General features: G+C 38.1%; 1 protein-coding gene across 1 annotated transcript in view; it reads right to left on the bottom strand.

Annotated features, from left to right (window-relative positions):
* The window catches only part of MYO3A (myosin IIIA), a 184,574-nt gene that overhangs the window by 71,747 nt on the left and 88,365 nt on the right, over window positions 1-24,462 (bottom strand). The window contains exons 15-19 of the mRNA XM_072954981.1: window positions 20,619-20,717; window positions 20,415-20,529; window positions 10,036-10,162; window positions 5,039-5,249; window positions 2,056-2,203 (exon numbers count right to left, since the gene is read on the bottom strand). Of these exons, the coding sequence (XP_072811082.1) occupies window positions 2,056-2,203; window positions 5,039-5,249; window positions 10,036-10,162; window positions 20,415-20,529; window positions 20,619-20,717 (700 nt within the window). The remainder of the gene's footprint in view (window positions 1-2,055; window positions 2,204-5,038; window positions 5,250-10,035; window positions 10,163-20,414; window positions 20,530-20,618; window positions 20,718-24,462) is intronic.

Genomic DNA, 24,462 nt, shown 5'->3' with positions numbered 1-24,462 from the left:
ACCAAACTGCATTCCCACCAGCAGTGTAGGAGTGTTCCCCTTTCCAGCCTCTCCAGAGTATGTCATTTGTGGATTTTTGAATGATGGCCACTCTGACTGGTGTGAGGTGATACCTCATTGTAGTTTTGATTTACATTTCTCTGATAATTAGTGATATTGAGCATTTTTTCATGTGCCTATTGATCATTTGTATGTCTTCCTTGGAGAATTGCTTGCTTAGGTCTTTTGCCCATTTTTGGATTGGTCAGGCAAGAGAGAGAAATAAAAGGGATCCAAATTGGAAAAGAAGAGGTAAAAGTGTCATTATATGCCAACGACATGTTACTATATATAGAAAACCCTAAAAGGTCCACACGAAAACTACTAGAGCTGATCGAAGAATTCAGCAAGTTAGCAGGTTACAAGATTAACGTTCAAAAATCCGTTGCATTTCTTTACACTAATGATGAATCAACAGAAAAAAAAAGTAAAGAAACAATCCCCTTTAAAATAGCACCCAAACTAATAAAATACCTAGGAATAAATCTAACCAAGGAGGTGAAAGAATTATACACAGAAAACTATAAACCATTGATAAAGGAAATTAAAGACTTTAAATAATGGAAAGATATCCCATGCTCTTGGATTGGAAGAATCAATATTGTTAAAATGGTCACACTGCCCAAGGCAATCTACAGATTTAATGCAATCCCTATCAAACTACCCAGAACATATTTCAGAGAACTAGAACAAATCATAATAAAATTTATATGGAACCATCAAAGACCTAGAATTGCCAAAGCATTACTGAAGAGGAAGAAAGAGGCTGGAGGAATAACTCTCGCAGACTTCAGGCAATACTATAAAGCTACAGTCATCAAGACAGCATGGTATTGGTACAAAAACAGACATAATGACCAATGGAACAGAATAGAGAGCCCAGAAATGAACCCACAAACTTTTGGTCAACTCATCTTCAACAAAGGAGGCAAAAATATACACTGGAATAAAGACAGCCTTTTCAGCAAATGGTCTTGGGAAAACTGGACAGCACCATGTAAAGCAATGAAGCTAGAACACTCTCTAAACCATACACAAAAATGAGCTCAAGATGGATCAAAGACTTAAACATAAGACAAGATACAACGAAACTACTAGAAGAAAATATAGGCAAAAAATTATCTGACATACATCTCAAAAATATCCTCCTAGAAGAGTCTACTCAAGCAATAGAAATAAAAGCAAGAATAAACAAATGGGACCTAATGAAACTTAGAAGCTTCTGCACAGCAAAGGAAACCATAAGTAAAACAAAACAACCACCTACGGAATGGGAGAAAATTTTTGCAAATGAAGCCGACAAAGGCTTGATCCCAGAATATATAAGCAGCTCATACGACTTAATAAAAACTTCAGTTTTAATCAGTAAACACAAAACAATTTAGTATTATTTAAAGGAGCAATGACACACTAAATTATATAAAATACGACTACTTCTTTTAGACTTAATAAAATAATTTTAATACTACAGTTTTGCCAAATGCAATTCAAATAAGTCTCTGATTTTTGAAGCTGAATCATAAATTACACATGGCACTCTGACAGAATTATCGTTTCATGGGATTTACATCAAATCTATTATCTTATGTTCTGTTGCCTAGCTACTGGAATTCTGAAGTTAATGCATTTTAGATGGGTATTTAAATTTCAAACAGAATTTCAGCTATGCAGTCTACAGAAAGAGAAACAGCCAGATACATCAGCTGATTTAAATTTCCAAAGGAAACTTCTTTGCTTGCAAGAACTCAGAGCTGCTAAGTTTTGGAGGAGAGTCCGGTGATTTTTGGCGGAAGACACCCAACATCATGTAACAAGACACCCTCTGTTTATACTAATTTTTTTGGCTTGTTTTTGTTTTCACTACGACCATGGAGAAAAGGAAATCTTTTTTTGATCATTATCAAGTGTTTAAGATTTTAAATCTATGATTTAGATTTTGCTTCATAGTACAGTTCTGCACATCACACACACACACACATGCATCTATACTACGTAGAATAAAATACCACAGCTCACCTGTTCCCATGCAAAGACGTGTTGATTGAAATAATACTGAATTTGTTCATTTGCAATGTTAATGCACAGCTGCTCGAAGGAATTCTTTTTGAAGTTTTCAAAGCCAAATATATCCAGAATGCCAATGCTTAGTTCATCACCATTCCTACTGGAAAGTTTAGGAGACATTATTTTGAGTTCTTATTTATTTTCTCAGGAGGTAATTAAAGCAGGATCTTTCAGACTCATTTTTGTGATTTAGCAAAAAAAAAAAAAAAAAAGAAAAGAAAAAAACCCCCCAAAAAACCTACTACCAGGATATAGAGTGAAAATTGTTTTAATTGAAAAAGCTTCTGTCCACGGAATATAAAGTAAGTAGCATCGATTTTAATATATAGATGTTATAATATTTTCCTTGTACTACAGAAATCACTCCTATACTCTTTTGTACACTTAAACAGAATGTTTTTTTTTCTCCTATGGGTTTGTAGATACAAAAATCACAGCCCTGAGTGACTCATGAATCGCAGGGAAAACCTAGCCAGCATTGAGAACACAGAATAAACATGTTCAATATAAACCATACCAGAAAATCAAAAATTCTATGAAAAAGTAGTCTCTCACTAGAGAACAATTTAAACATCTTGCTAAAACTATTTTACTTATTTTAAAGAATTGTTATTTGTTTTTGAATTAGTTACACGTAATTTTTTTTTAACATGGAATAAACAGCAACCTGGAGAAAGATATAAGCATATGTGAATTTATTTTAGAATTAAATACTTTAAAATACAATTAAATACTATTTTACAATTCAGTGTTCCAAATGCATTTTTCCCCCTGCCCCTCCATAATGGTCACCTCTGTTCACTAAAGGTCAGAGACTTGGTCAAACACTATACTCCTCCTCCAAGAAATATATATATTGCAAAGTTATTTCCTTGTGAATTTAAAAAGGAGAGTACAAACCTTTCCTTTTCTGTTCATTATTTATGTATTCTCGGTTAACTTTGGAGATGACAGCTAGCAACCACATGCTGTGAACTGACGGGTGTTCCCTATATTTTGAAGAACTGACTGAGTTCAGAATACAGAGTTACAAAATACTTTGAACATGTGACGGGATGGACTAAAGGAAAGATACCTGAATGTCTCTGAAAATTCCTATTTTGAATAGTAAGTGTAATTCAATGTGGTTACATAAGGCAAAAATGTCTAGTTAAAATTTATCCTGGTTTAGTCAAAATTATTATTCTTTTACAATCTCTTTGTCCCACAGGGTCCCACGGAGATAGTTATTTAACTCAAATAATAATAATGTGTTAGAGCCAGGAGGATCTTAGAGATGAGCTAGTTGAGGGATCCTTAAACTGGGATCTGTTAATGACCTTCAAAAGGTCTGAAATGACAAGTTTGTACAATATTTTGGTGAGTATGTAGAAAAAGATCCATTTTTTATTTTGGAGTGGAGGATACAGTTTTCAAGAGATTCTTAAAAGGCACCAGGATACCCACCAACAATGAAGACCATGACTTGTCACTCCATGACTCTTTTCAACTGCAAGGAGGAGAGGCTGAGAAATGCAGTAACTTGCCCAAGGTCACACGACGAGTTGGTGGGCAAGCCTGGCACAGAACACATCTCTCCAAAATCTTGGTGTAAATCTTGACAGATTGAACCAAACTACTCGAATGGTCTACCAAAAGTGTAAACATCTAAGATTTGAATAGTTTTCATCAGTGTATGGAAAGGAAAGTCACCCAGCAGTGGCAGGCTATTGCAGCAGATTCACATGTTTATAAGTCACAGCTTCCTGGGTACCACTTAGTATCAAACACGAGGATGACAGCTAACAAAATGAGGTCAAGTATCTGAAGATATTGCCTACATTTTACGGAATACACAGATACAGAAAAATTCTGGAATTTCTCCATTTTCATCTGAAAGCTTGGCATCCTACAAATGGCCACACGTGAACATACAAACTGTCTTGGCCATTAAATTGTAACAGGCAAAGTGGGTTGTGATTTGCAGATCTAGTCAGACAGGGTACAGTTCGACAGGGAGTTGAAAAGAAGCAATTTTGAGGGACAGACAGTTAAGAACATGGAGGGGTAATGGATAATCTCTTAGATTATTTTGAATATTATGATGTGACATGTATTTAGGGAGAAATAACAGTGAACTACATGCCTGAAATGTATATGAAATCTTTTATGCTTAGTAAGCAAGTGTGGTGCACATGAGGTGATCTTAAGGTAGGAATCCATCTTATTTTTCAAATACAAATTTCTGACAATTGTATAATTTACGGCAAGAACAAAGCTTTGGATGTAAATGTATGAACATATCTATGCACAATCTGTGGTGTGTGGAGAGCCCTCCGTCAGTGGTGGCTGTGGTTATCTTTATTTCAAAGACAAGGTACTAGGCATGTCGTAGATTTAAGTTCTGTTATATCTTACATCTGTCATGGCTCTGTAACATTGTTCATATTCTGCTCCATGATTTACTAGTTACTTAGAGCATTTCTGAACCAAATTTCATTGGAGGTCATACCTACCTTTACTGGGTTACAGTAAGAGTTAAAATATGAAAAGCATGTTTTCTTTTGCCTTGAAGATTAAATTCAATCCCTTAAAACAAAACACTGCTGAACAGATATTTTATGCAAGTATGAAATGGTATGTGCATCACGGAACATCTTCTAATCTAAGAACATATAAACTGATAGTAAGAAATAGTTTAAAAAATCACTTTCTATTATGTTTATTCATACTGCCACAGTTTTTATGGTCCAGCAGTTTTAAAGCTTTGCAGATACATGGTGCAATGAAATGGTACCATTGGGAAACCAAACAGACCTACTAGAAATATAACTTTACTGATAAGTGATACCAATTAGAAATATCTTCAAAGGGATTCATGTACAAATCAGTGAATTAGAAAGCAGATTTACATCACCAGGCATTTGGGGGAAAACGTTTCTATGAAGATTTTTACCTGGGTGGTGCATTGTGCTTCAATAAGCTGTTAATGCGGTTGACTATCCAACTAAACAGGCGTCCATATAAAGTTTTAGCCATCGCATCCCTGACGTCAGTAGCTTTTTCTACAGTATTGGGTCGTATGATGGTTTCTCCTCTGGTGACCACACAGTGGGACGTGAGAGCTTCTTGCAGCTCATCTGCTTGAATGCAAAGCAAAGAAGCCGCTAAAACAAACAAACAAACAAAAAACCAGATAGGTGGTTAGAAGAAATTATGACAATCATGTAATTTCCCAGAGAATGAAAATGTAGTTCACCTTCTTCAAATGACATGAAATAAATATGCGAAGATTTTATAATGTAAAAATAAGTCACTATTCAATAGGAGTCCTTCGTCTCTTCTTAATCATCTTCCTCTGCTTACCCTGACGGGTCAAATGTTGGCTATTGTAAAATGTAGCACCGCTCAACCCGGACTGGCTGAGAGTGACCAGCTGTACAAACCAGTGGTTGTTTGGCTGATGCCAAACATAATTTCACTGAATTATGTTAAATAGTTTAAAAACATAATGAACAGTTTTGCTGTCATTTGGATACCACTATTATATACACATTTTCAAAATGTAGAAATTGATTGTAAGGTTACCTAAGCTTCAGGGATATACCCAAATTAATGCATTTTCAAGTCCATTGACTTGACCACTCGGCCACGACTACCCAAACTAATGCATTTTAAGTATCTTTTGCAATATAGAAACAAATTTGCATAAAACATCATGACATTCATATACTTTTTACCATACTACTTTTCAGTTACATACTTCAATGACAAAAGTCTGCTAAAACTTGTTGCCTGAGCATTTAACATTTAATGATAATTAAATATCACAGGGAATTTTAAGTGAATAGCTCTTAAACTCAGTGAACAAAATTCATTTTTGAATATAATAAACATACTTAACCCAAACTATTTCATGTCAAGCTAATCTTTCAAATCAATAATTCTCCTTTTAAAAAAATTTGAACACTTTATACATTTAGCATTTTGGACAAGATATTTCTTGGTTATATGGCTAAAACTGTGGAACCTTATTTAAACAAAATATTTTTTCACTCTGTAGAAGCACTATATAGGCTTACTGCAAAAATCCTACCTTCAAAAAAAATTCTGCATTTCTTTTCCTTCTGGGCATGTTTATTATCATTATTCTGCACATGCATTTTATCCTAATGTCTTAAGCATTTCCCATTTTGTTGACTATTGTTTTATAAAATTTAAATTTGCTGCATAATGTTCTGCCATGTATCATAATACATCAAGTTTTTGAATTTTATTTTTTATTGAAGTATAGTTGATTATAACATTAATTTTTAAATAGTTGGATATTTAGGTTATTTCCATATGTTCACAATTGTAAAGAATGCTAGGATAAATCTTTTGGGCATGAACCTGTGTTCCTGATTTGTATTATTTCCTTAGCATAAATTGCCTAAATTCTGCAATTGGTTCTGAGTGTATAAACATATTTAAACCTTTTGATACATACTGTTTAGTTGCTCTTCAAAAATTCTGAACCGTTATTCTCCTATCAGCCAAATGAAAGGTAAATAATTTCAACACAATTTCATGGACACTGAGGATTATTATTTTTAAAAGTAATGCTTTCTTCTTTTAATTTGTTTTTGATTCCTAGGGAAGCTGAATACTTTCTTTTCATATTTTTTATCAGTGATTCGTCATTCTTATTTTGTGAACTGCCTTTTTCCACTGATATATTCATCTCTTCGTAATCAATTTATAAGCCCTCTTTACAGTTTAAAGAGAATAATGATATGTATGCTGCAAATACTTTCCCTCATTTTTCATTTGCATTGCAGTTTCATTCATTTTCCTTTTTTCTTAGTATGAAAGAATTTTAAATTTTATGTAGTCAAATCTTCCTTTTCAAAAATCATTTCTGCTCTTGGTTTTCTGCACATAAAGTTCTTTAAGTCGGTTTTCATCTCAGGATTATATAAATACATTTTGCTCTGTGTATTCATTTTATTTATTTATTTACTTATTTGCATTTAAGTCGATACATGTTTGCAATTCACTGTGGTATGTGGTGTGTGGGAAGGATTCAGATTCCCTCTCCTCCAAATGGTCACCCAGTTGGCTGTCCCTAGAACACTGATTCCCCTAGTGATTTGTAATGCCATTTCTGGGAATTCCACTTGGATCTGTTTCTGAACAGTGTCTCCTATTGATTGGTATGTCTGTTTCTATTCCCACGTTGTTCAGTCATTTGACATATTTATTTATTTATTTATTTTAAACGTTTTTTAATTGAGTTATAGTCATTTTACAATGTTGTGTCAAACTCCAGTGTAGAGCACAATTTTTCAGTTATACATGAACATACATATATTCATTGTCACATTTTATTTTTCGCTGTGAGCTACCATAAGATCTTGTATATATTTCCCTGTGCTATACAGTATAATCTTGTTTATCTATTCTACATTTTGAATTCCCAGTCTGTCCCTTCCCACCTCCTGCACCCTTGGCAACCACAAGTTTGTATTCTATGTGTATGAGTCTGTTTCTGTTTTGTATTTATGTTTTTGTTTTTGTTGTTTTTAGATTCCACATATGAGCGATCTCATATGGTATTTTTCTTTCTCTTTCTGGCTTACTTCACTTAGAATGACATTCTCCAGGGACATCCATTTTGCTGCTGCAAATGGCGTTACATTGTTGGTTTTTATGGCTGAATAGTATTCCATTGTATAAATATACCACTTCTTCTTTATCCAGTCATTTGCTGATGGACATTTAGGCTGTTTCCATGTCTTGGCTTTTGTAAATATTGCTGCAATGAACATTGGGGTGCAGGTGTTTTTTCGAAGTAGGGTTCTTTTTGGATATATGCCCAGGAGCAGGATTCCTGGGTCGTATGGTAATTCTATTCCTAGTCTTTCGAGGAATCTCCATACTGTTTTCCACAGTGACTGCACCAACCTGCATTCCTACCAGCAGTGTAGGTTTCCCTTTTCTCCACAGCCTCTCGAGCATTTGTCATTTATGGACTTTTGAATGATGGCCATTCTGACTGATGTGAGATGATATGTCATTGTAGTTTTGATTTGCATGTCTCTGATAATTAGCAATATGGAGCATTTTTTCATGTGCCTATTGATCATTTGTATGTCTTCCTTGGAGAATTGCTTGTTTAGGTCTTCTGCCCATTTTTGGATTGAGTTGTTTGTTTTTTTCTTATTAAGTCATATGAGCTGCTTATATATTCTGGAGATCAAGCCTTTGTCAGTTTCATTTGCAAAAATTTTCTCCCATTCCGTAGGTTGTCATTTTGTTTTACTTGTGGTTTCCTTTGCTGTGCAGAAGCTTTTAAGTTTCATTAGGTCCCATTTGTTTATTCTTGCTTTTATTTCTATTGCTTGTGTAGACTGCCCTAGGAGAGCACTTTTGAGATGTATCATTTGACATATTTATTTAGTGAGTGTGTACTACGTGCCTGGCATTTTACCTGGGGATATACTGCTAAGTGCAACACTTTGTATGGCAAAGTTCTAGTCCTGATGGTCTTCATCCAGAGGGAATGGGAAGCTAACCAAGATGTATAAGTGGGCAGAGGGACAAGGAAGGGGGAGGGAAATTGAGGGAACCCACTTATACATTTGTTAAGTGGTTTCTGAATGAATTGTGGAGAAACTCCTGGAAAAGTTTGAGAACTAATGTGGAATAAACAACTGGGCAGTCACTTAGTTTGGATGAGACATGATGTTGTCTTGGATGAGAATGATGGTGATGGAGATAAAGAGGAAAGGTCATATTTGGGAGGGAGTTATGGGATAGAATGGACATGGTTGAGACCATGCACCTGTAAAATCATCTGGAAACATGGCCTTGGCTTGGAGATAATTCCTTGTAACTTTAATTATAAATTATTTTAATGTAAATTAGTAAAATTTCTATTTTCCATGAGTGGCTGTTGCAGACAGTGCTTTAATTCATTTTAACTATATTCCTATTAATACTAACCATTTGTGATCCATATAACTGTGTACTGCTATATGGAAATAGGTTTTCAGTCATCAAAATCAGGTTTTAGTTTAGCAGTTTCTAAGTATACTCACATCTACAACATATCTTGTTGGAGCTCTTCTATTGGTTGGTGATAACTCTTCTAATTATGATCAGATGGTGAGGTTTGAATCTTATTGCTGGAATTTTCTGGTTATTCTTTCCACTTTTGATAACTTAATACTTTATGTGCCAATTAAGTTTTCTTTATATATGAAAAACCAGAATGGTTTCCAGATACCTGCCATTCATTATATGCCAACCTCAGACACTTGTTCTGCTGTATGACCAAGCTGGTTTCAGGGACTCAGGGGGTGGAGATGATAGGGATTCCATTCATTTCCCAGATTATGAATGAAATAAATCTGAAATTCTGAGGGCACATGCCAGTATTAAAAATAAAAAATAGGGTATATTCTAAATAAAAAAGCTTTGCCACTGGAAGGTATCAGTGAGAAACCTTAAATTACTGAAATAATTCATCAAATTGCTGGTAAGAGAAAAGTCGATTTGAAGCAAATACCATGATGTACTTCTTGCATAGAAAATGACTCCAAAATTAATCAACCCAAGATGAACGTGTGTAAAAATACCCATCCAGTATGAAAATAAATATTCAAGTCTTTATTACTTTGAAAATGATAGAGATGCCAGATCTACACAATAACAACTTTAAGTCTTTTTCAGATCAGTTTCCTAAATTTTAATTGTGTCTTCTGCAGTAATTAGTTCATTTGTAGGCATGAAGATCTGTTTATGGTGGACTTTAAAAACTTCATTTTACACAAATTGAATCTGAGTATTCTTTTCTCGGATTCCATAAAAGTACAACTGCTTGAAATGATCCTTATGTGACACGTGCACTATGTCATCAGACTTCTTTTTTTAACAGTTCAGTTTTAAATGAAAGATAATAAAACTCACAGTTCTCCAGAGCTGCACGATTAGAGATGCGGCTCTTGTCAGTCTGATGTTCAGTTGCCACAGAAGAAAATTCAGTGTTTCCAACATTCAAGATTGCAGCAAGTATACTGTACACACTTCCAAGTTGCTGAAACACAGCACAGAAAGGCTGTAAGCATAGCAAGGCAGAGACCGTGGCTGTGGGCAGACTGGGGAAAGACCCTTCAGGCTCCAGCGTCACAAGGTCATCCCACGGACTATGACGTCAAACTAAGAGACCCAAGTAGGCAAGGACCCAACTAAGCTCGGCCTTCCTAGTAATTTTAATCTTAGAGGTGAGCATGGTGCCTAAAACACTGAGTAATTAAAAACATTTTATGAATGCAAATGTGAATAAAACATAGAAATGAAAAGCAGCCCTCAGAAGTAGAAAACCTAATTCATTAAATTAATCATAGATTAATCAATCCATGTAAAACTTAACTTCAGAATGTGATGTGTCCATTTCCATGTGTTCATTTTCCTTGAGGCCCCTCAAAAGCGAGGCTATATGTGTGGATAAAGGAGACTTAAGGAAGAAAAATAAAAAAATCTCAGCACCAAAATCAGAGGCTACGTATGGTTTAACTAGGACGTCAGAAATCTGGACTACAGTTTAGAGTTCATAGTCATAAAACCCTAAAGTACATCAAAAATATGTTCAGAAATACATTTACAAACACATAAATATATATTCTCATCCAGTAGTTGCCAAACCCAAGACCTGCAAGAGAGATCAGTTGGTGTAGCTCTGTATCATTCATCTTAAATAGTTTACCCATCTTCCCTTCCCGCATCCCCCACTCCGGAGATTACAAAAAGATAATTCCATTTGCTTTATAATCCTTCTCACTCAGTCTCAACCAGTGGCTTCCTGGTCATCCACCATCGCCTTGTTAGTATCTCCTTGCAATCTTGGGTGATATATGCATATATACGTACAAGCGCGCGTGTGCACACACACACACGCACACGGCTTCTTGGAGGCACTGGAAGAATTTTGTCAAGGAGTCTATGGTACTTCTAGGTGTCACTCCAATCATGTTCATGGTTCAGTGAGGTACAGGACAGAAAAAAATCCTTTATCATTTTCTTATGTTGCTGTATTTATTCCAGCCCAGCTCCTGCTTAACAGAAACAATGAACCCACCCACTGCAACACCCCAAAATGTTAATGAAACTGTATATGAAAACAATCTTTGGGGATATTTATTCATTCATATATAACAAATATATACAATGAATATAATAAATATTTAAATGAATATATCTGTTGAGTGAATAAACAGGTATATAGCTATATATTCACTTATCCAATAAACACATATTTCATGCCAGGCACTGTTTTAGTCAAAGGGGCTTCAGCAGCAGACAAGACTGATGATCCTTGTTCCTTTGGGGGGATTCAGGCAGTGGGAAGGCAGACATTAAGTAAATAAACAAGTAGCTAATCATGACATTTCAGGGGAAAAAAGGGGCTATGAAGAAAGTAAAACAGCTGTATTTTAAACTGACGAGTCTGGTTACCAAGTGGAACAGATGGAAACGTGGAGTAGTCAGGAGGCTACTGCATTCATTTAGGTGAGAGAAGGCAAACAAAGATTGAGAGAAAATATTTGCAAAAAACACACCTGATAAAGGGCTGTTATCAAAGTATTCAAAGGACTCTTAAAACTCAACAACAAAAAAAACCCCAAACAACACAATTTAAAAATGGGCCAAAAATCTTAATAAACAGCTCACTGAAAAAGACATGTAGATGGCAAATAAGCACAAGAAAGGATGCTCCACATCATACGTCACCAGGGAAACACAAATTAAAATCACAAAATAAATACCACTGTGCCACTATTAGAATGACCAAAATCCAAAATACCGACAACACCAAATGCTGGCGAGGATGTGGAGCAATAGGAACTCTCATTCAATTGCTGGTAGGAATGCAAAAATGGTACAGTCACTTTGGAAGACAGTTTGGCAGGTTGCTACAAAACTAAACTTACTCTTACCATATGAACCAGTGATCATGCTCCTCGGTATGTACCTAAAGGAGTTGAAAATGTATGTCTACATATAAACCTGTGCCTGGATGTTTGCAGCAGCTTTATTCATAATTGCCAAAACGTGAAGCAATCAAGATGTCCTTCAGTTGGTGAGCAGATAACTGTGGTGAATCCTGACAAGTGAATATTATTCAGTACTAGCAAGACTTGAAAAGACATGGAGGAAACATAACTGCATATTGCTAATGAAATAACCAATTTGAAAAGGCTGCCAACTGTATAATTCTAACTATATGACCCTCTGGAAAAGGCAAAACTATGGAGACAGTAAAAAGATCAGTAGTTGCCAGGGGTTAGCAGGGAGGGAGAGATGAGTAGGCAGAGAAGAGGATTTTTAGGGCAGTGAACCTACTCTGTGTGATACCATAATGACGGGTACCTGTCATTATACATTTGTCCAAAGTCAAAGAAAGTACAACTCCGAGAATGAACCATAACGTAAACTATAAACTCTGGATGATAATGATGAGTCAACGCAGGGTCATCGGTTGTAACAAATACACCACTCTGGTGTGGGATGTGAATGGTGCAGGAGGCTGGGGGTAGAGGGGGGACAAAGGAAATATGGGAAATCTCTGTACTTTCTACTCAGTTTTGCTGTGAGCCTAAAACTTCTCTAAAAAAATGAAATCTTAAAAAAAAATGTTATATAAGCAAGACTTAAGAGCTTAAGGAAAAAATTAGGTACTTGGTTTTAAAATCATTAATATATGGAATAAATGATCAAAAACATGCCTTCTTCGAACATTAACAACTCACAGGTAAACTGCCTGGCTTTATTTTTTTCTCTCCGTCAGGATCAGGGTCCCAGCTAGACTCTGAAACGTGATCAATGCACAAACTCAGCCTCTGGCATGATGCCCCTTACTAGTCCCTTGGCCTCTGGTCTTGCCACTCTCCAGTTCATCTTCCATACAACTGTCATAGCCATCTTCCCAGCAGGCAAACCAGATCATCTATGTCCCCAGCTAGCTTCCTTCAATAGCTTCTATTCCCTTAAGGATAAAGTTCCGGCTTCTTACCAAAGCACCCAAAGAAGTGCCTCTTTGGTGTCTGGTGTCTGCCTGACTCTGCATCCTCATTTCCAGCTATTTTCTCAGCCAGCCAAACTCCTTACAGGTTCCCATGAATTCCACATTACTTTCATCCTTTAGTTCCGACTCATGTGTTCTTTCCCCCATTCTTCACACATAATCTCTTCTCAGAACTCTTCACTGACCAACCACCAGACTTCTTGTTTCTGTGCCATTCTCTGTTTGTTATCATAGAATTGGCTCCATTTTATTAAAACTATGCTTAGTGTGTGTGTCTTTTATTAGATGATAAACTCGCTGAGGATGGAGACCATGCCTAATTCATGTCTCTAATTCTTAACATAGGATCTGGTAGACAACTGGCACTCAATAAATGCTTGTCAACTGTTTTCTTTTGTGTCAGTCAAATGACAATAAAATTTCCTTCACTTTCAAAACAATCTCTCTCGTATTTGTCTTGAAGTCTTTTAACCTGTGTCTCACAGTTTCTGCTTATCCTCCTCAGATTTTTAAAAAATTGTAACTGTCCCCGTCTTTTGGTCTCAGGCTTTGCATCCTGAATCAGTAGTTAGATTTTGTGAGGCCAAGAGACCGTATTAAGCCAAGTTGTTTTCTTCTAAAAGCCAATTAACTCCTCTAAGTGGTAGAGCCTTATAGTTGGGAATACATGATCCTCTTTCTCTGACTTTGTTCTGGGAATGGAAGCTTCAGCCCAGGCTGGATAGATTGTGTTTGGTGCAGGGTTCTTTGGGGGACATGCACCAAGTCCCCTCTTAGAGCCTCAGCCCACACTTGTCACCTAACTGAAACCCAAGAGGAGGAGGGAGAAGGGGAACAATGCATGGACCTCAAAGTAGGTGGGGATCACCACGGACCACGGTGAAGCAACACCAGCCCAGGTTGGGGAACGTGGCCCTTCCCAGTCTAGTCCAGGGAGAGACAAGGTCCTGATGCTGCCAGTGAGAAAGGACAGGGAAGGCAGGACGGAGAGGAGCAGGCTGGGCGAGTACCACAGGACAGGATGCTATGGGAGCCCACATACCAGGCAAACAGGAACTGATGAGAGGAAAGGAGGAGCTCAGCCATCAGCATTTGCAGCTGTTTGCATATAACAAATACCAATATGCTCTGTATGCTTAGGCTGAACCTTGCAAATAAATAAAGCAACAAAGTGACATGAACAATTTGCAAAGATCAGAATGAAATTAAATGGCCTTAATTTCAGTCACAGAATCAAAGATCGTGAGAGTAAGAAGTGGCTCAAATAAGCCACTCCTCCGCCTCCTTCTACTGATAAAGAAATTTAGACCAGAGAGGCTTAGTAACCAGTCTAAAGATAAACAAGCAGTGGCCAGGGACTTTAACCCACAGACTCTGACTCTTTGGTATGGAATTATTTTTATTTTAATTCTTCCTTGGTCCTGTCATTCCATTCAAATCACCAATGTTGGCTGAATTACGACATTCAAGAACTGTAACTTATTTTATGCATTTTGAATGCAGACCACTAGGTATCAAATTATTGTTTTTAAATTATTATCAAACGACTAACTAAAAGGGACTTCCTATGCCCCATGCACCCTGATTAAAACTGATTTTTAAAAATGAAATATTTCACAGAAATTCAATACCTTGTGTGATGCTTTAAAATACTTCAAAATTTACCTCACAAATATTATTTGATCATAACCAAAGCCATAACTGATAATCCAAAGAGAATGTACTAGCTAGTGATTTCAGACTGTCGTAAGGAAAGTAAGCAAAATTAAAGCAGGAAAAAAAAGGCTTTCTCATCTTAGGCAAAAGACATACGACTTTGTGCAAAGGGAAACAAATAAAAATTCGTGTCATGATACGATAGAAATTGCCTCTCAATGAGTTGACTCATAAAACTACTCATTTATTTTAATGATTTATTTTTAAACTATGGCAGGAAAATGGCTTAGGAAATCATTTATGTTTTGAAAAGTTTTAGAGGTTTTCCAATTTGCGTTATTTTTAGAGAATATTCAATTTTGATTTGCCTGTCAATTTGCCGGGCGTGTGCTGAATCACAAACGTACAGGTGAACTGCAAACCCGGGGAATGTTTAAAGGGACACACACACCTTGGGTGCTGTTGACACCAACCAGAGAAAGACAAGGGGAGACAGAGAGAGAGAGAGAGACTCTCTATACTGGAGAGACACCCAAACTGTGCAGCAGTAAAATGTGATGGTGGCAAGCTGTGCTTAGAGGATGTGAATATTGAGCCATTTAACTTGATTTTGAAGGCTGCCTCTTTCCAAAATGAACTTGAAGCAGCTACAGACCAAGGACATACCCAAGAAAGCCAGTGAGATGACATGAAAAAATCAGGAGTGGGATAAAAAGGAAGTAAACACCCGCTCGGTTTATTCTACTGTCAGCAAACTGGAGCCGTCTGCCCTGTTAACTGTCTGAGGCCCTGCTTTTAGGTGGGAGACCACCCTGTCCTGGGAGAGTCACCTTGAACCAGACTAGAAATCTGCACAAATTCCTTAGCAGTGACTGTGCTTCAGCTCCAGAAACAGATGTTATATTTTCCTAATTTATCCTAAGCTGTGTGTCTGGATGTTCAATAAGCATTGAGCATGTTTACATTTGGACTGTACAGTTTTACATAAATGAATTACACTTGTCACTAGATGCTAACTGCAGGACTGGTTTCATTTTAATGTGACTAAACATTGCTCTACCAGGCGAGGGAGAGGAGTTGAGCCCCATATAAGTGAAACATTGCCTTTAATGACTGAGACTGAGAAGTTGGGGAAAAAAACCAAAAACAATTGAAAATGGCTCCCTGTTTCTGAGCCAGCAACCTCTGGAGGAAAGAACTGGTGAGAAAATGAGCTCTTCTGACAAAAAGCAGGGAAAAGAACTACAATGGGGCCCAGCCTCTGGTGCACAGCAGGTGCTGTACAGCATGTTTCTGGGCTGGAAGATGCTGTGAGATCCAACTCACTGCTCCTCTTTTCCCGTAACCAGGCAACCAACAGGGCCAGATCACAGTCCAAAGGGGCATCGGCCACTAGCAACATCCATTCTACGACCAAGGACTGGAGAGAGGAGCTGCTTTTTCTTTATTTGCGGCACCCCTTTCTGCTTTAGGAGGCAGGATACCCTCTAAGGGCTTGAGTTAACTTGTCTCCACAGGTACAAGCTGCGGGTGATGGCAGGGTTAGGGGAGGCGGGGGAGGGACAGCGACGCAGCAGAAGGGGAGGAGGCAGATCTGAATGTGCATTTTGGCCAATGTTACTGACGAAGATGCACCCGGAAGCAGCCACGACCAGGAAAGGCTTGGAGTGGGGTAGGGCTAAGCTGAAACTGATGAGCATCAAGCTAGTCTGACGGAGCAGCAAGTATCCTATTTTCAGTCCTGCTGCAGCTGCTCTAGGTGTTATAGCGTGCTAACACACGGGGGAGGACGAGATCTTGATCCCTTTCATCCAAAATGAGAGTGAAAGACCCAGGTGGTCACCAGTGATGCTTGGGACCTCAGAATTAGAGCGAATGAATGTTACTATGTCTGGACCAGGGTGGCATGTGGAATCACCTGCAGTGTCTCCCATGGCTTGTCTGAAATCTCCGGGTGACAGTCGTACGTCACCTGGAATATGGGCGACACTCCGGCCTTTCAAGTCAGGGCCTTCCTCCCCAGAGCTGAACCAATGGCAAACACACTTATTTCCCTAGGAATAAAGCCATCTATTTCATTAGGAAATACATTAGGGTCATTTCTGACACCAGAGGCAGTCAGGTACTGTTGACAACATAGCTTTCAGATGATGTCCACCACCCAGACCTCACGGTGCGCACAAGGGTGTGCATCACTCTGCTCTTCCTGTGAGATGGCCACAATGTGTTCTGCAAGCTCAGGAATCTCCCAATTGTTCTCTCCTGTTCTGTCCTCACCATTTTCCTCCCAACTCTCCAGCAAAGGCTGCTACTGTTCAGGCAAACTGTCCTGTCCTCACACATCGGTCCAGTCACCCTGCCAACCTTTGCTGCTGCAGTGGCTTCTCTTCCTCCTCCTCTGCCTCCCTGCCCTACTCCTTCTTTTTTTCCCCTTCTTTCTTTTGTGAGAGTGGAGTAGGGGAATGAGGTTTATATACTGGCCCTTTAAGAAATGCATCTGTCTCACCTGTAGAAAATTCTCGTAGTAACATATTACAGCTAAGAGTGCAAGCTTTCCTAAAAACCCTTCAGAAATCATATCGAACAATGGATTCTTTGTTCCATTTTATAGACTAAAAACTATTTAACGCATCAACAGAGAGAAGGTCCCAAATCATCTTTCTGCCTAGAGACCTCTACAGAACCCCTGAGCTTCCTGATTTGAGCTGCAGTTTAGCCAAAGTTCCAGGCAGCCTCTATGAATCCATGGAAAGAACGCATCATTCAGAAATAAAGATGGTTGAGCTGGAGCTTCTGCTGCTAAACCAAAAGGTGTTTCAACTTCAGCTCAAGACTTCCCGTGAGTAAAGTATGTGCCTAAGGCTGCATTCAATGCTGGCTTGCCCATGAGTCCACAGTATCACTTCCCTCTTGTCCACATAATTCTCAGTCTTCTGGCAAAAAACTGAGAGCTCTGGGAAAGTTGTGGTAATATTCTTCTCTTGTCCCAAGAGGAGTTATTTCTCCTCCCTTGGCCCTGAAAACAGCCTGCCAGTTCCCCTGGGCTCCTGCAGCTCTCACCCACCTCTCCCCATGACCAATCCACTTGTCTAGAAACAGAGTGGCATTCAGAATTCAGAATTAAAGGAGGACTCTAAATTCTGGGGCTGTAAAGGCAGCCAGGTAGGGAGTCTTCCCATCAAATGTGAATTCCTCTTGGCTATGGAGAAAGGACACATCAGAAAAAGCTCTGAAAGTTGAAATGTGTCCCGATGGACAAAGATCACCGTGGTTTACCAAAACCACTCCTGAAGGTAAGGCCCTAATTTCAAGACAAAAGAAAGCTGTTTATCTATCCTTCTTCTCCAACCTCACCCAGCTGGCAGAGATCACACCTCACTCCCTAAAGTCAAGGTCTTGAGGAAGTCCTCCTCTCAGCCCTGAGTGAGGAGACCCAAGGTGGATGGAACCAAAGGCTTTCAAAGGAAAGTCAAGACTGGGGGACCATCTGTTGTGGAAGCTGTCAACAGCAGAAGCTCCATTATTTGGAGAAAACACACTAGTAGCAAACTTTTCTCTATGCTGAGAACAAACACAGCTTTAGAAATACTATTCTCTAGCAAGCAGATGCATCAGTGGACTAACAGTTATTGCAGACAGCCTTCCATTTTAGAAGGGAGTTCACAGTGCCTTAAAAACATGCTACAGAATGATTAAACTCAATAACCTCACTGCACGCAATTTGAATGATTCTTGTAACATTTCACTTCTATCAGCATCTCTACATTTCACATCCTCCTGATCAAATTTTCCAAATTTTTGGAGAAGAATTAGGTATTATTTTTAGCTCAAGCTCTTAGCAGAGATTTGATAATCCAAGAAATTTCAGTATACTGCTAAAGCAGACATATTAACTGTTTCAAGTTGCAGGAGTGTCATTTATGAAATGAAATTGAAATCCAACCAATTGCACATTACTTTCCTGAAAGAGCTCATCTAAAAGCCTGATTCACATTCAGAGTGAAGTGCTCTTTTTACTGCAGGACTTAAATAACACAGCAAACAGTAAACTGCTAAGAGCAGAGCCTGAAAGCTTCTCTAAAAGCCTTCAGGAGCCCCTATTAAACAAGATACTTTGTTGTAAAAATTAAAAAATACAACCTATGACACAGAAAGAAATCTTTATTACTCAGGGATAAATTTGTAGCCTTAAATGTTTCCATTGTTAAATAAAGAAATAGAGGTACCAAGTTTTCTCCTTAAGCAAAAGGATAGCACAAGAAACCAAATGAATACTTGATAAAAATATAAAAAAGCCAAGATCAATAATACAAAGAATGTGCTTCAAAGGATGCCATCAAGAAAGTAAAAAGACAACAAATGAGAGGCAATTTTTGCAAGTCATGTATCTGATAAGAAACTTGTGCCTATAATACAAAGAATTCTTACAACTCAATAATAAAAAGACAGCCTAATTAAAAATAGGCAAAGACTCTGAACAGACATTTCTTCGAAGATTTATAAATGATAAAGGACCAATCAGTACATGAAAAGAAGTTACAGCATCATAAGGCTTTAGGGAAATGCAAATCAAAACCACAATGAGACACCACTTCACACTTGATAGAAAGGCTATGAACAGATAATAATAAGTGCTGAGGAAGATGGGGAGAAACTGGAACGTTTATATCCTGCTGGTTGGAATGTAAAATAGTGCAGCTACTTTGGGGCACAGTCTAGGAGTTCCTCAGGCGTTACTCCACGACCCGGCATTTCCACTCCTAGGTAAGCACCAAAGAAGAGTGAAAACTCACATTGCACAAAACTTGGACTTGGATGATGGCAGCAACATTGTTTATAATAGCCCCAAAGCAGAAACAACCCAAATGCTCATCAAGTGATGATGCCTGGATAAATATAACATGAGGTAAATCCAGACAATGGATTATTCCTCAATAAAAAGGAATGAAGTACTGATATCTGCTACCGTACAGATGAACCTTGAAGATATTATGCTAAAGAAGTCAGTCACAAAGGGTGACATATGGCATCAGTAAATGAGTGTGGAATGTCCACAATAATCAGATCTAGAGTGATAGGAAGAAGAGGTGGGATGGGAATGACGAAGGACTGCTAATCACCAGCATGTCGCCTTTTGGGGTGGAAAATTTAGAACATGGAAATATTCCCAAAGTGATTATGGGGGTGGATGCACAGCCTCATGACTGTATTAAGTGTACACTTTTTAACAGCTGACTTGTACGGATGTGAATTATATCTTAATAAAGTTGTTAGAAAAACAGATTGCACTAAAAAAGAACATGAGACATGGTTACAGTTACCCATTTAAATAAAATTTCATACATTTGTGGGAGATGCAAATGCAAGTAAAATAAAAGATTACGAACAAAACCATTCAGTTCTATCTTAAGGCCATAGTTTCTTCATATAGAAGGTAAATATTATAATTCTAGCTATTTCATAAGGCCATTTCAGTAATTTGAAAAAAGATCCATGTAATGCCCTCAGCGCCACGTCTGACATATAGTGACCACTCAACAAATGCTCTTACCACTCGTGACGACAAAAAGACACTTCCTGCGGAGGTTCACGTGTCTTTCACACTCACCTCCATTGTAAAACCGATGACCTTGAAACACTGCTCAATTAACTCATATTGGGATTTATAGAAACCATTATTCATCATGTCCTGTACTGTTCTGATATGGTCATTTTGCAGGTATCTGAAAAAAAATATGAAAGGATAGGTGAAAATCTGAAATTAAGTGGAAAGTGGAAGCAGTATTTATGAAAGTCCACCCTGCTTTGTTACCTGGGAGGCTTATTTTCTGGCAGTTTGTAATGGGCTAGTTTCTTCTTTTCTGCTAAACCAGCGTAGACGTAGTAAAAAATATGAAAATTTTTTTCTCCGCTGAAAAAATAAGATATTTTCAGGAAGGCAGTTAGTAAGAATATTTATCACTTGCTGAAGTTTCCTGGCAATATAATGATCAGAACAACTGTAAGTGCTCATGTCGGTGTCCCAGAATACTGGAGTTGCCTTTCTGTAGTTGTGACTGTTATTATTATTTGATAATGATATCAAAGATAGCAATGACACAAAGGTTGGGAGAGGGGAACTGGGATTATTCTGTTATAAAGTTCTCAATATCTGTGAAGCACTATAGAATTATTTAGAAGTGCCTTGGATTAATTGTAAAAATATATTAAAAATCCTAGGGTAACCACTAAGAGACCAAAAAAAGAAGTATGACTGCTATCCTAAGAAAAGAAAGAAAAGAGAATTGCATAACATGCTCAATTAAAACCACAAAAAGGCAGAGAAAGAGTGGAAGACAAAAATAAGAACAAAGAACAGGGGGCAACAGTTAGAAACAGTAGCAGTATCAAACACAGTAGATATTAATCCAACTATATTAGTAATTAATTTGAACATGAATGGTCTAAATGCCTCAATTAATAGAGAATATCAGAGTTGATCAAAAAGCAAGGTCCAACTATATGTTGTCTATGAAAAATGCACTTTATTTATTTTTTAACTTTTTTTTATTGAGTTATAGTCAGTTTACAATGTTGTGTCAATTTCCAGCGTAGAGCACAATTTTTCAGTTATACATGATCATACATACATTCATTGTTGCATTCTTTTTTGCCGTGAGCTACCAGAAGATCTCGTACATATTTCCCTGTGCTATACAGTATAATCTTGTTTATCTATTCCACATATGCTTGTCAGTATCTACAAATTTCGAACTCTCAGTCTCTCCCTTCCCACCCCCCTCCCCTCTGGCAACCGCAAGTTTGTGTTCTGTACCTATGACTCTGTTTCTGTTTTGTATTTATGTTCATTTGTCTTTTTCTTTATTTCTTTCTTTGAAAAATGCACTTTCAATACCAAGATACATATAGATTAAAAATAATGGATGGAGAAAAATATACCATGCTAATGCCAATCAAAAGAAAGCAGGAGAAAAAAAGAAAAAAGAAGCAAAAACAACAACAAAAAAACCCAAAAACAAAAAAAAAGGCTTAAATTTTTTTTAAAAGTACAAAAAACAAAACAAAACAAAAAGAAAGCAGGAGCAATTATGTTAATTTCAGACAAAGCTGACGTCAAAGCAAGAAAGTTATCAGGGATTGAAAAGGGCATCATTTATAGACTTTCCTAAAAATTCACATATAAAAATACTTCATACAAAAGTGCACTACTTGATAAAGTGATTAATGTAGGTTCCTGCTCCTCCTTGTTAATATTTCAAAAAGAAGGGATACATTTTGAAAGAGAAAAGTATCAGTGCTATTGATTAGTATGCATTCTGGGTTGAGACTGCCCCCCAAGTCTGGGAGGGCATAATACCGACACCCTGGGAGAAAGTTCGAATGTCCAGGAAATCAAATCTCTTGAATGCGTGGGTGTGAGGGAACAAGGGGTTGAGATAAAATGGCAGCAGAGGGAGGGTCAGCATTTTTTAGCAATAAAGTAATTTTTAATTAAGGTATGTGCAGTGTCTTTGTAGACATAATGCTATTGCACACTTAACAGACTACAGCACAGTGTAAACTTTTAAATGTACTGGGAAACCAAGAAATTCACATGACTTGCTTTATTATGATATTCACCTTATTGTAGTGGTCTGGAACTGAACCCACAGTATCTCTGAGCTGTGCCTGTACTCAGCTAAAATGAAAAATGTGAACTTAGGAGACAGTGAGAAGCACATCTTTGGTTGTCAATCACGCAGACCTATTGGCTGAGGCCATGATATCAAAAGAAATTGCTAAGTGTGAGAATACAGAGAGAAAAGAGAAATGCTACCATAACAAAGCTTTGGTAAGTGCAGTGCACATTTAGGGAATGGATGGATGAATCTAAATCAGAGAGGAAAAACTTAGAGAGGTAGAGGAGGAACCAGGAGGGTCCAGTCATAGAAGCAAAGACAGGTGAGTGTTTCAAGAAAAGGGGTGTCCACATGCTGAGGTGCTGAAGTGAGGACGGCAGCATCCTTTACAGCTGGCTGTATGTGCATCTTCCACCCCCTGAGCCATTATTTGTGGCAGTCACAAGTAACGCTTCGATGAACACTAGCATTGGGCATGAGTTAAGGTTAGAATAAAACTAAAAGTTTAGTTCTTTGTCTTTTCTCACCACAAAATAATGAAACTTCTCTAAGACGGGCACAGCATATAATTTAGTTCGCTTTGTTCTAATGGAATCACATTGATTGCTCTCTATGTCACACCTTTAATGCTTTAATGATGCAGTGTACAACTACAGAAGTGACTTAGCTACATGAAAGCAGCACTCACAGAAGGCACAGCACCGTAGCGTCCCGCACAAGTGGGACCTGGTTCCCAGGTCAGGATGGCCTGGGGACAAATGTGGGGTCTCAGCGAGCCACCAGGCAGAACAGCCGGCCCTTGAACAACACGGGTTTGAACTGTGTGGGTCCATTTATGCATAAGTGTTTTCAATAAGTATAAAAAAAAGTGAAGAATATCATGTACAAGACTTGGAGTGGATAACCGATCTCCACATGGGCCTAAAGTGAGTGATAGTTAATGTAAAATGAATAATGTGTCACTTTCTTACTGATTTATCACTCTGTCCTCAGAGAATTACATTACCATACAGTATGCCTCTCTCTCGTAACTGGAGAAACTACATATCAGCTTATTGTCACAAAGCAGTTTTTGAGACAATGCACCGGAGTTCTTAATACTGCATTGTGAATATGACTGAAATATTGTATGCCATAAAATTTTATAAGATTCATTTCTTAGCATACAGGCCAGGCTACCGTGACGCAATTGTATTGACTACACAAGGTGACATAAGGCAATCTGATTGCTGCCTCTTTATTATCAACGCATGAACCGTCATACCTGTAAATGAATATGCATTTCTTTCTCATATTGTCTTTTTGTTTTTGATGTCCAGTGTTTGATGTCCAGCATAACATCTACAGTGTTTTGTATCAACTAAGACAACATGGACACAGGCACTGACGGGTGATTCGTCTTGTCAACAGAACACAAACTTACGGCATCGATAGTGCAGTCCTTTAAATGTATTTTCTCTTCCTTATAATTTTCTTAATAACATTTTTTTCCTCTAGCTTACTCTTTTGTAAGAATAGAGTATATAACACATGTAACATACAAAATATGAGTTAACCGACTGTTTATGTTACCGGCAAGGCTTCTGGCTAACAGCAGGCTGTTAGCAGTTAAGTTTGGGGAAAGTCAGAAGTTACATGCAGATTTCTGACTGCAAGGGGGGGTTGGTGCCCCTAAACCCCCGGTGTTCAAGGGTCGACTTATTTCTCTGGCTCTGGCCCCACCCCCACTGTGGACCCTCTAATGCTTCCTCAGAGTCCCAACCAGCAGTTGGCAGGAAGACCCTCCAGGATGTCCCGTGTGCCCGGGACCCTGGGGATCACCTGTGCAGCCAAGGCCTCTAGCACCTCAAAACTGTGGCAAAGTCCTCACACGGCAGGGACTTACCCGACCTGGGAAAGTCAGCCTTGGAGTCTTCACCAAAGGGGCCCGAAATGAGGCTTGAAAAGGCAACACAGCCTTGCATTCATGAGGCCCCACAGGATGTTCATGAAACAGTGCTTCCAGCTGCTCATTGTCAGTACCGCTCCCTCCTCCAG

Source organism: Vicugna pacos, chromosome 35 (assembly GCF_048564905.1).
Source record: "Vicugna pacos chromosome 35, VicPac4, whole genome shotgun sequence".
Classification (NCBI taxonomy): domain Eukaryota; kingdom Metazoa; phylum Chordata; class Mammalia; order Artiodactyla; family Camelidae; genus Vicugna; species Vicugna pacos.
The sequence above is the reverse complement of the archived record's forward strand: the minus strand, read 5'-3'. Positions and strand labels throughout refer to the sequence as shown.